The sequence below is a fragment of the Peromyscus californicus genome, unplaced genomic scaffold (genome assembly GCF_007827085.1).
Source record: "Peromyscus californicus insignis strain IS unplaced genomic scaffold, ASM782708v3 Scaffold_2__1_contigs__length_46816999, whole genome shotgun sequence".
Taxonomy (NCBI): domain Eukaryota; kingdom Metazoa; phylum Chordata; class Mammalia; order Rodentia; family Cricetidae; genus Peromyscus; species Peromyscus californicus.
In genome coordinates this window covers 31126069-31138561 of record NW_026294540.1, presented here as the reverse complement: position 1 = coordinate 31138561, position 12493 = coordinate 31126069, and the positions used below count along the sequence as shown (strand labels likewise).

At 44.4% G+C, this 12493-nt stretch overlaps 2 protein-coding genes across 2 annotated transcripts in view; both read right to left on the bottom strand.

Moving 5' to 3' along the window:
- Radil (Rap associating with DIL domain) overlaps nucleotides 1–12493 on the bottom strand; it is a 70177-nt gene that overhangs the window by 45095 nt on the left and 12589 nt on the right. The window lies entirely within an intron of this gene.
- On the bottom strand, nucleotides 395–5319 carry Papolb (poly(A) polymerase beta). The gene is given in 2 exon segments (XM_052754181.1): nucleotides 395–2596; nucleotides 2598–5319. Coding segments are annotated over 2 exon segments (1920 nt in total). The 5' UTR covers nucleotides 4470–5319; the 3' UTR covers nucleotides 395–2548.

Sequence of the window (12493 nt, the reverse complement as noted above, 5' to 3'; positions counted from 1 at the left end):
ATTCCTTCAGGTCTCATTAAACAGAGACTGGTCACCAACTCCCAAGCTCCAATCATCTTCCACCTCAGCATCCCAAGGCTGTGGTTACAGCTATGGCACCACCATGCCTCACTTCCCGTCTTCCTTTTTAAAGTCTTTTCTGAGTTGACATTTGAACCCTTTGTGTGTGAGGTCCACAGGGACTACATCCTGAGCTTTCTAATTCATAAAGTTGGAAAAGCCACTAGCCCCGCCACCTCCTTCAGAACAGTGAAGTAGTTCTGGGCCCAGGGATGCAGCTCAATGGTAGAGCATCTGCCTTGCACAACAAGGCCTTGGGTTCCATCCCCAGACCATAAAAAACTAAATATAAAAAAGAACATCTGAATTTTTACATCAGACTTAAACATTTGGCCAGTTTTAGTTCCAGGTTGTTTGGCATTTATTTTTATTGTGTTTGTAATGGAGAGAAATACATTATCTGCTTTCAAAATAGTGCTCGAAAATACAAGGAGTACAGATACCACATAACAGCAAACTCCAGGCAGGAGACACTACGCACATCACATGAAAAAATAGTCTGGTATTCACGTAATAAAAACTAGACTTCAGAAGTCCCAAGTTTCCAGCTTGGTTTAAAAAAAAAACAGATATAGTTACACAAAACATTTAATAAACAAATTTTTCCAATGTGTAAACAAAATGAGACTAAATTTGTGCCTGGCAGTTTCAGCCAGACACCGTGGCTATTTGAAATGCAGAAGCCATGTGCTTTTCACCTGACTTATCGTGCTGGTGCAAGGGCAAAGTGAACTTGCACAGGGCGAAGGTGGGACAGAGATCCGGTATTCCAGGTATCCGAACGTTTCAGTTAGTTACTGCGTAGCTTAAAAGGAAAAAGACTGTATTCCAACACTGAAAATTTATCTAGAGGGACAAAGGAGGGTAAACAATTTTGGTTTGACATGGGAGAAAATGGGCGGAACAGAAAAGAACAGAGTCTTAGAGGGATGGGAAGGGACAGACCGGGCTGCCTGGAGAACCTACTGTTCGCTGTGTCTAGATTAAGGAAGACTAAGCTATCATTCAACAACAGCCGTTGGCCCTCATGGTTCTTACAGATGGGGATTCTGCTGCTTTATTGAAAAGCAGCTTTTTCACTTAACGTATCCCTAATATTTGATAAAAGAGTAGAAAGCTGACTAGATGTCAAGTGCTTTGTGGAAATTATTTTGTTTGACTGTACACACAAAATCTGATAAATTCTGGTACTGCATTAAAAAAATAAAACATGGCTTAAAGTTTTGGGAGTAAAAATGCCTTTTTGACTACATATTTAAAGTTGGAAACTAGTTTTCTTCCAAAGCAGATATTCTGTGACACAGAAAATCTCATATCTGTGCTTATCAAGAAACCGAGATCAGCAATATGTTTCGCAGACACAACACTGACCCAAGTTTTCCTGAGAAATTAGCCATGGAGTCAGATCTGGTGTTTTTGCCACATGGCCATAGAACTTTTGGATTCACATCATGGTTTGGACATTAACACTATGGTTTTTAAGAAACAGCATGTGTGCATGCTTGATGCAGAGAAGAGGATAAAGGCAAAAGGTTTTTTGTTTGAGGTCAGATGATTAAGGACAAAAGAATGTGGAGTCTGAGAAAATACCTAGTTGCTGATTATACATTCTCCCAAACAACTCTTCAGATAAAACCCATATACCATTTCTTGATCTTGTCCCACAGAAACCAAATACTTAGTAATTATGGTTTTGATGTCAAATAGATGCCCTAGGAGTTGACATTCCATTTTAAAAGGTGCAGCCACCCCTTGGGAACTGAGATATATTAATACAAAAATAGCATGCAACTTTAAGATTAGTAAAGAAACCTTTTCAGGGAGAAAAAAACCCATGAAAATTCACCAAAGTGGAAAGTCAAAAATTAGCTCTAATCCTAATGGAAAAATTAAAAAGCCCATAAAGTGCACCACTAAAATGAGGGGTTCTGATAGTTTATATTGCTAGTTTCCCAACAATGGATCAAACATAAATCCAATACTAATGTCTGTCATAGGTAGAAATGAATACAGCTGGAAGGAATTTTTCTCTTTTCGAATAGTAGTCCTTTGAAATAATAACTGGTAGTGACATGTTAATAATCTGAGGCATGAGTAAAAGTACTTCTGGTTTTGAATGCTAATCTGGACTTCAAGATTAGGCCAGTAAAGAAAGTTACCAATCGAGTATGAATCTATTCTGAGTCATATCTGGACTGGTTCCTTTAACATCTGAAAGCAACAGGATGAATTTGCAAGAATTTGTGTGAGGGCCTTTGAGGTGGTTTCTATCCATTCAATCTGTTTTATTGAACTTTCGATAAAAGGAATAGGATCTCTAGGAAAAACAGGGAGAGCGGGCTTATCTGTTCCCAGGTGTTTCCTGAGAGGCCAACAGAGAAGCTGCTGTCTGAGTAGTGGCTGAGCTGCACTTGTCTATCTGGTTTCTTCCCTTCTGTTGGATTTCTTGTTCCTTTCTTCTTATCAGGTGAGAATGTCTTCTAGACTCCTAGTATAGGATTGGGTATGTTCGTTGCTGTATTTCCTGAAGGTCTAGATGGATGGCTTACCAGATGTGTTGAAGAAACCACTCTGGTCATTGTAGGCTTAGGTGGTGGAGAAATGGTAGGTTGTGAGGGAATTTGAGGAATGCTTTCACTCAGGGCAATCCCTGAGCTTTCTATAGGACTCACATGCTGCAAGGAAACTTCAGGAAACTGTATGTTGGTCACCGATGCTGTCATAACAGCCAGAACAGGACTGTTTCTGCCCTGAGGGTTTACAGTCAGTGGGCCTGTCTTCATAGTGCCAGTAGGTGAAGGTGCAGACATTCTGTTTTTACTGTCCACAGACAAGAGAAGGCTGCTGTCATTCACAGCTGTCAATCTTACACCTTCTGTTAAATGTGTTTCCTTTTTCTGAAGAACATGATTTGGAAGTAGCTGATGAAGTTCCTTTCTTCTTAAATGCATTGCAGCAATTTTCATATCCATCTCAAACATCTTGCTATTTATTGCTTGTCTGTAAACTGTATCTGTGAAAGACTGAATATCATAGGTGAGATCAATACTGAGAATTTCAGAATTTTCTGGCTTCTTCAACACTAACCCAATCACCCACATGGTACGAAACTCTTCCTTGTCAACATTTTCTTTTGGTGCTGGAAATGACTGGGGATTCACATGTGCCAGAGTAATGAATTCATTCTTTTCCAGGCTCCCTACCAGGATTCGGATCTTTGATTCCACCAAGCCCACCCACTCTAAATGTTGTTTCTCTGTTGGTGCACTTGCCAGAAGTACAATATAATGCTTGTATTTTTGAAAAAAGCTTGGAGCTTCAAAAAGTTTGGACCATTCTGCCTTATTCAGCAAAATTTCATGTGTGATAGCAAGCCCTTGCTTAAACTCTTCAATCATGACCATCCTTGTGGAAACAGACACATTATATGTGGAGTTCTGCTGTGGGTATGCCGGTGTAATTATAGGCATAAGATGGTACCTGTCACTGGGATTCACTCTCGGGTCCCACACAGGCAAGTTAAGATTTCGTTCTTCTGGTTCTTTTAACAACACTGGATTTGGCCATTCCCACTCAGAAAATACCAAGAAAAATTTACGTACTAGAGTGGATGCTATTGCATTTGGATAAAGCTGGCAAGTTCTTGCTACTAGCATAGCCCAGGAAACACCTCCAAGGAAACCCAAAATATTGGAATAGATATTGTGGCATTTGGCCCATAATTTGATGGCTCTCAGTGTTAACCTGAAGCTGTCAATGTTTGGTACCAGATGTAAAATTTCATCAGTTACCCGGCAACCATTAAGGCTTCTTATACACCTAATATCTAAATTTTTAAGCAGACTATCATCTCGTAGGTCCAAATCTTCCGGAATAGTCTGCAATGCTAATCTTGCGAACAAAATATCAATCTCTATCCCATCAAAACACAGTTTGATAACCGGCACAAAGGCCTCTTCAACAGCTCTCAAATCTTTTACTTCCTCCTGTAGTTTCAATTTGTCATAAAAGGAGGTGAAAAAGTCATTTCGATCCACGTGTCTTGGTGCAACGCACAACGCATCGATATCGGCACCTTTCGTGTGTACTCCTAGTCGATAAGAGCCAAACGTAAAAATTTTTCCCCCAACATTCTCAATTACAGCTTGTGGAAGATTCCTGCTTTCACTGATTTCTCGGATCCATTCCTTCACCAGATTATTTAATTTCTGCAAAATTAAAATCCTGCGCTGCAGTTCCTCTTCCTCTTCAAACACCCCGAAGGGCTGGAGGGTCTCAATCAGCTTCTGGGTGAGTTCGCGGTCTGTGTCCTTGGGGGCGGCCAGGCTGATGGGGGACGATATGCCGTACTGCTTCGGGGCGGGAGCCGGCTGTTGTGCTCCTTGGGTGGTCACCGCAAATGGCATCATCTCTAGCTCCCGCGCCGCCAGGGCACCTGCCCCGCCACCGCGACCTCGGCGGCCTCTGCTCGGCTCATGATCCGAAGGCGCGAGGGGGCGGGCTCCTGCCGGCCGGCCCGGTCGGCCCCCGCTCCGCTCCGAGCCCGCCGCCTCAAGCGCTTCCCCTGGTACCCTACCGGGCCAACATGGCGCCGGGATCCTCAGCGGTCGCGTTCCAGAACCGACGGCACACGCACGCGCCTGCGCACCGGCCGCTGCCGCTGCGGCTCTCACGAGATTGGAGGAAATTCTCGCGCTGGAGGGCTTCCGGAAGAGCCGTGCAGGCCCAGTCCCGCCCGGTAGTGAGAAGCCACTTTTTAGGTAGAATGCATGATCCTGTATCCTCAAGCAGGTTCCAGAGGATGCTCCAGCTAGACCCAGAGTGGCAGTGGCGCTCTCACCAGGCCCTGGTGTCACTGTTGGGCCAGTTTCTGGTTTCCTAGGCTCCTGCTGAGAAGTTTCTACCAAGCAACAAACTATGGCCCTTCTTCTACCAGCCACACTCAAATCTCTATCTTCAGTGTCCCGCGGTTCGGAAACTGCTGTGTATACAAGATAAACCTGCTGCTCTTACAAGGGCGAGCTGGGATTTCTGCATCAGAGTAGAAGTCCTTTTCATTTCATGGCCTCTAGAAGATTCCCATGCCTGTGCTTGGAATATGCTCTTCCCAACATTCTCTTCATTTAGATAGACGATAAACCTCCCCATTCTCCCTGTCCCCCGGATCTGTGCTTGCTTGTTCCTGGGTGATGCCTGAGTCTCACTCCAGTTGCATGCAGTCTTCAGTGTAAGCACTACTTTAGTAAAGCCCTGATTATTTCTTTTTTCTTTTTTTTCTTTTTTTTTTTTTTTTAGTTTTTTGGTTTTTCAAGACAGGGTTTCTCTGTGTAGTTTTGCGCCTTTCCTGGAACTCACTTGGTAGCCCAGACTGGCCTCGAACTCACAAAGATCCACCTGGCTCTGCCTCCCGAGTGCTGGGATTAAAGGCGTGCGCCACCACCGCCTAGCCCTGATTATTTCTTTTTGGGGTGCTGGGGATGAAACTTACGGCCTTGCACTCTACCGCTAAGCAGAGCCCTAGCTGAAGTCTTTTTTAAAATACTTACCTTTTTGTTACTCGAAGCATTATTGTTCCAGTTTCACTCCTATTACTGACAAAAAAGAACTTAGAGGTAAAGGAGTTTATTTGGTTTACAATTCCAGGTTACAGTCAGTTACAGGGAAGGCGAGAAACCTTGAAACACTAGCCACATCGCACTCACAGCCAAGAGCAGTGAGAATAAATGGACCCATGCTTGCTTGCTGTCATCCATCTTTCTCCTGTTTATACAGTTCAGGACCCCTTGCTTAGGGATAGTGATGCCCACAATGGGCTGAACCTTCCTGTATCAATGAACAATCCCCTACAAACATACCCACAAGCCAACCAGATCTAGATAATTCCTCATTAAGACTCTCTTTCCAAGGCTGGAGACAAGGCTCAGAAGGAGAGGAGGTGCCACTGCTGTGTGGCTTTTCCAGGGTATCAGACTGGTTCCCAGCTCAAAACCACCTATGACTCAGTACCTCTGGCCTCTGGGCACCTGCACACACATGCATTCACATAATGGAAACTGATAAAAGTACATTTTTTTTTTTTAAAGAATGGGACTTACTTTCTAGTTGATTCTAGGTTATGTCAAGTTGACAGTTAAATCTAATCAGCACAATTATCTTGTTCTTTTAAAAATCTATCTCTGTTTTTGGAGGTGATACTGTGTTTTCATGTTTTCTTTCTATACCACTTCTTCAAATATGGTGAGCAAGCTTTAGAATCGTATAGCTAGTAATGCTCCTGAGAATCCTCAGCAGCTGTTACTACAGGCAGCTGACATGGGTGCTCAGACTCAAACTTTTATCCTCTAGAAGAATACCATGTGCTTTTAACCACTGAGCCATTGCTCCAGCCCCAAGCTTAAGTTTCTTAGTTGTCCAAACTGACAAATGTCTCCCAGGGAAATTACAGTTTCACAATCATTTAAGATCCTGTGCTTTGCCGGGCAGTGATGGCACATGCCTTTAATCCCAGCACTCGGGAGGCAGAGCCAGGCGGGTCTCTGTGAGTTCGAGGCCAACCTGGCCTAGAGAGCAAGATCCAGGACAGGCACCAAAGCTACACGGAGAAACCCTGTCTCAAAAAAACAAAACAAAAAAAGATCCTGTGCTTTGTCTAAGAAAAGAGGCCAGTCAGTAAAGTGTTTCTGTGCAAGAAAGGGGACCTGAGCTCAATCTCTGAAACCCATATAAAAAGTGGGCACAGTGGTACACACTTGTGCTAGAGAAGGGTATCCAGGCAGATCACTGTACTGGGAGAGTAGCAGAGTCTGCTTGGTGTGCTATAGACCAATGAGGTGGACAATTCCTGAGAGCCAACACCTGAGGTTATGCCCTAGCTTCCACATGCATGCACACAAGCACTCACATACATGTACATATTCACCGACACACACCTGGACACACATTCAAAAGATCCCATGATTGATACTCTTTTCTTCGCCCTCAGAAATGTCTTTTATTTGGGGTGGGGTACTAACCTATAATTTATAGTGTTCATTCATCATTTCTAGTTTCTTCGGGGGGTGTTCGAGACAAGGATTCTCTGTGTAGTCTTGGCTGTTCTGGAACTCACTCTGTAGACCAGGCTGGCCTTGAACTCAGAGATCTGCCTGCCCCTGCCTCCTGAGTGCTGGGATTAAAGGTGTGCACCACCACTGCCCAGCCATTTATAGCTTCTTTATATATTTTCCAGAGTTAATCTAATCTTTGGTTACTTCCTTGTTGCCCAGTTCAACGAACCCTGTGATCTTCATTGTGTCCCACCTACAGAAACCTCATGTTTGGCCAACAAGGCCAACACACAACCATACTGGTTCCTATTGTCTGTACATCTCTGAACACTTTATGCCTTTCTCCGTTTGCCTTGTTGGCTTCTCTGGATGTTGGAGATCCTCCAGTATCTGCATAAGCCCTCATCCCTCCTCACTGTATAAACACTCACTACCTGCATGTTCTATCCATTTTCACAGCTTTGCTATCACCAGGCAGTCATGGTGGCTTATTCATGTAATCTCGGCATTAGAGAGGCTGAAACAGGATCATGGGATTGAGACAGCCTGGACTATATAGTGAATTCCAGGCCAGCCTGGGCTATGAGATCCTATCTATTAACAAATATCATCCACTTACATAATAACTTTTTATAGTCAGACTCTCCTAAGCATCAGGTCCATACCATACAACTCCAACTTTGCCACCACCTTTTGGATCCCTCAAACTTTGCCTTTTAAAGAGAATACTTGGGGGCATCAAAATGGTTCAGGGGTTAAAAGCACTTGCTGCTTTTAACCTAAGTGAGATTCCCAAACTCACAGTGGATTAAGAACAGATTCCTGGCCGGGCAGTGGTGGCGCACACCTTTAATCCCAGCACTTGGGAGGCAGAGGCAGGCGGATCTTTGTGAGTTTGAGGCCAGCCTGGTCTACAGAGCGAGATCCAGGAAAGGCGCAAAGCTACACAGAGAAACTCTGTCTCGAAAAAAAAAAAAAAAAAAAAAAAGAACAGATTCCTAAACGTTGTCCACTGACCTCCACATGTGTGCTATAAATAAATAATAAATAATAAATAATAAATAAATAAGAATGGTAGTCTTCCCTCATAAGCTTTTTCTCTCTGTAGTCTGTTTAGAAAATGGCATCTCCGTCTCCCCTGAACCCAGAGCTTCATTCTCAGCACCTCCTCCTTTCTCACTTTTAACACCAATTCCCTTACTAACACTGGTGATTCTACTTGCAGGAAATCCTTGGACTTCATCCACTTCTTCACCTCGTAACTGGAGTCTAAGCCACCACTGGCTCTTGTGAAACTTCCCCAGTCAACTCATTACTGACTTCTCAAAGTATTCTGGCCCCGGAGCCAGAATGGTCTTGTGCCTGCTTCGGTGGCCTCCTACTTATCTAGAGCCCACAGTAACTCTCTGGCATTGCTGGTTTCCAGACGCTGCCTGTCCAGCCTTGCTGCTTGTTTTCTCTTGTCCCTGGGTCTCTCCACAGCACTGTTCCTTTGCCCAGAATGCTCTTCCTGCCTCAACAACTGCCTACTGCTCTTCACCTGTGAGTGTGTTACCATCTTTGGCAAAGGCTGACTTAAGGTTCACCTCCTCAGAGAGAACTTCCTAAACCTATAATTAAATCATATTTCATAATGCTATATAACATTTTTTTCTGTACTAGGGCTTGAGCCTGGGTCCATACACATTCTAGGCAGATATCTTATCACTGAGCTGCACCCCTAACATGAAAACTCTTTGTAGGTTTCTTTTTGTGTGGGGGTGTGTGGGGGGGTACGCACGCACATGCCTGATTCTTTTGAGTCATAGTCTTTCTCCAAACCTGAAACTCAGTTTTCAGCTAGGCTGGCGGTCAGCCTTCCCCAGCAACCCTCCAGAGTGTCTCCACTCTACAGCACTGCGCTTACAGACATGCACAAGACGAAGGCCAGCTTGTTATGTTATTCTGGGATCTGAACTCAGATCATGGCTGTGCAGCAAGCTCTCTTAACCCGAGTCATCTCTCCAGCTTTTAGAGCTTTTATCTTCAACATTATTGTGGCTAGATTCTCAGCTACCTAAGAACCAGATCCGTTTGCTTTGTCAACTGCTCTTCATGCATCGCTACCTCGAGTGCCTGGGAGCCATTCAGTATCTGCTAGTATATGAACAAGAATGAAGCAGTTTTCTCATCCAAGTCACCTGCAAATCAGTATCCACAATAACCACCCTGTCAATGCTGCGTGAGCCTTGACTTTGATCACATTCTCCAGGAAAATGAACGGTTCCTTTTTAGATTATGTATATGTGGCAGGCTGCGAACTATCCCCAACTTCACAACTTCTTTGTGTTCTACTACAGCAGCTGGAAAGCCAAAGTATTTGATGGTCCAGTTTCTCCTGCAGCTAGAGGCAGACCTGGTACCATGCATACCTAATACGATTTGAGCACATCAGAAAAACAATCATTGAACCAACAGTCCATGGGAACTAGATGTTAACATGGTTCTGACATTACATGGAGGAATGACATAACTAAAAGGTTATTATTATTGGCAATGCTTCAAACAATTCATGGGCAATGTGGGGTCTCTATTTCTACTACCAAATTCACAGCATTGCTCTTGTGATACTTATAATAACTTCTGGACAGCGTTGGAAAAGGCTCCTTCAGCTAGGGAGGTGGCTCAGGAGACAGAGGGAATCTGGATCTCAGAACCCATGCACAAAAGCCAGACAAGCACTACCTCCTGTGATCCCAGCACTCAGGAGCCCGAGTGAGACAAGGGATTTCAGGAACAAGCTTGCTAGCAAGACTAGCTTGGTGAGCACTGGACGCAGGGAGAGGCCTTGCCTCACTGAAAGAGAGCAATCAAGAAGAGACCCAGAGTCAGCTTCACGCATCCACTTGCATGCACACCCATAAGCATGGATGCACCCACACATACATGTGAAAAAAAATACACACACACACACACACACACACACACACACACACACACACACACACACCACATGATCACATGCAGAAATAAATGAATAAACACTAAAAAGGCTGAATTTCTGTGCAGGAGGAAATAGTAAAACAACAACAAACAGGTCAGTGGGGCCAGAGAGATGGTTCTGTGGCTAAGAGCTCTGGCTACTCTTCCAGAAGACCCAAGTTTGATTCCCAGCACCCATGTGGCAGCTCACAATTATTTGTAACTCCAGCGCCAGGGAACCCGACACCCTTACACAGACACACAGTCAGACCAAACACCAACACACATAAAAATAAGTAAAAAAAAAAATTAAAAATAAAGAGTTGCTTAGTTCCTAAGTGACCCATGACAGTCCCAAACACACATTCCCATCTGATAATCCCAATTTGTGCCAAGTAATAAGAAAAATGAAGAAATGGAGAATTTTGAACTTGGTGAGGATATGAGGGTGAGGAAATTCCAGTATTCTCTACCTATGTACACACACACACACACACACACACACACACACACACACACACACGTGTAGGTGACATTCCTGCTCCCCTGTGCTAACACATGGAAGGACCTGGAGCTCCCTGGGAGCAGCCCCTCCCCGGCCCACCAACATTTTCCTCCCTGGCTGAAATTCCTCCCTGGGTAAAAGTGGTCAGAATCAAAATGGAGGCACTTGGGTGAAACCTTAACAATAATAAAGTTGGGGTGTTAGGAGGGAGGCTAGCTCACACGCACATACACGATAACCAGACCATCCCAGGGGACTGCCAGAACCACAGCCTTCTACAAAGGCTGTTCCCACCTCATCCAAAAAACTCCTCAAGGCCATGTGCTTGACTGCATCTTCCCTTGGACTGCCTCTGGCCTGCTGCAGCTGAGGGTGATCATTTCAGATCACCTCTTGCAACTTTCAAAAACATGTTTTCTCATTACAAGCTCCCTTCTTTGCCACCTTGAATGCACATGTGACTCAGTATGACACATACAGTCCCCTGTTCCATTCTCAATGGCTCAGTAGGTAAATAAAGACTCTCGTTGCCAAGCCAGAGTCTGACCCCCAGAACCACATGGTGGAAAGGGAAGACCAACTCCTACAAGTTGTCCTCTGACCTCCAAATGTGTGTCACAGAGTGCACCCCCAAATAAATAAATGGAATTTAAAAATTTAAAAACAAATAAAATTGTTCTTACATCTGTTATTTGTTTGGCATCTGTAATGCTCTCTCCAATCCCAGAAACAGTCTTCATAATTGCTCTCAAATTTCATGTCTTTCAAACATCTTACATCAGTGAACGCCTCGACATTCCCAGTGCAAAGACTACATCTCCAGCAGTGGCTCATGACAGTGGGATGGGATGACTCTCCCCTGCCCCCTGTGCCTTTGTAAGTCGATGCCTTTGGTAATTTCAGACTGCTGAAGAAAAGCTCTGATTTGGTTTTCGTCAAACCACATGAAATAAATATTTTCCGCAATGAGACCACCACCAAGCACCACTACAAAAAAAAGAAGGCTTGGTGTTGAGACAGCAACTCCAAGATGAAAACAGCAACTGAGCTCCCTCCCACCTCCTCCCAAAGTCAAGAATTATTCAAAAATCAGATTCAAGCTGTGGGTGGTGTTGGTTCTTCTCTCATCTGAGCACTAGGAAGGTGGAGGCAAGAGATCAGGAGTTTAGGGTCACCCTCTGCTACACGGTGAATTTAAAGACAGCTGGATTACATGAGACCCTCTCTGAAAACAATGTCTGATTAACAGAAGAATGGGGCTGGAGAGATGGCTAAGCAGTTAAGAGCACTGGCTGCTCTTCCAGAGGACCAGGGTTCAATTTCCAGCAACCACATGGCAGCTCACAACTGTCTGTAACTCCAGTTCCAGAGGATCCAACACCCTCACACAGACATATTATGCAGGCAAAACACCATAAAAAAAGAAAAATTAGGGGCTGAGGATTTAGCTCAGTGGTAAAGCGCTTGCCTAGAAAGCACAAGGTCCTGGATGAGGTCCTCAGCTCCAGAAAGAAAAAAAAAAAAGAAAAATTAAAACACAAAAAAAACACAAAAATATTTCAGAAGCAAATGGCCACAGGAGGTGGCTCTTGAGGACAGAATACACAGGGCACAACTAGCATGTGAGAGAAGCTTCATTGTGGCATGTTCCTGATGTTCCCAAGCTGCTGCCTGTCCTTAGGTGACAAAGTTCATGACAAAATACAGACTCAGAGCCAAGCATTCTGTGACAACCTTGGCCACCTCCAAGAGGGGAGTGTCTTGTGTCCTGGCCACACTTGAGTAGAGTATGTCTTAACTCCCCATTCTCCACCTAGAATCTTGGGTACAGAAAGCTGAGACCCACAGAGGACCTCTCTCCTCCAACAGACGCGCGTGAATGCGTGCGTGTGCAGGCTTGCACACAAGCACACACAGAGCA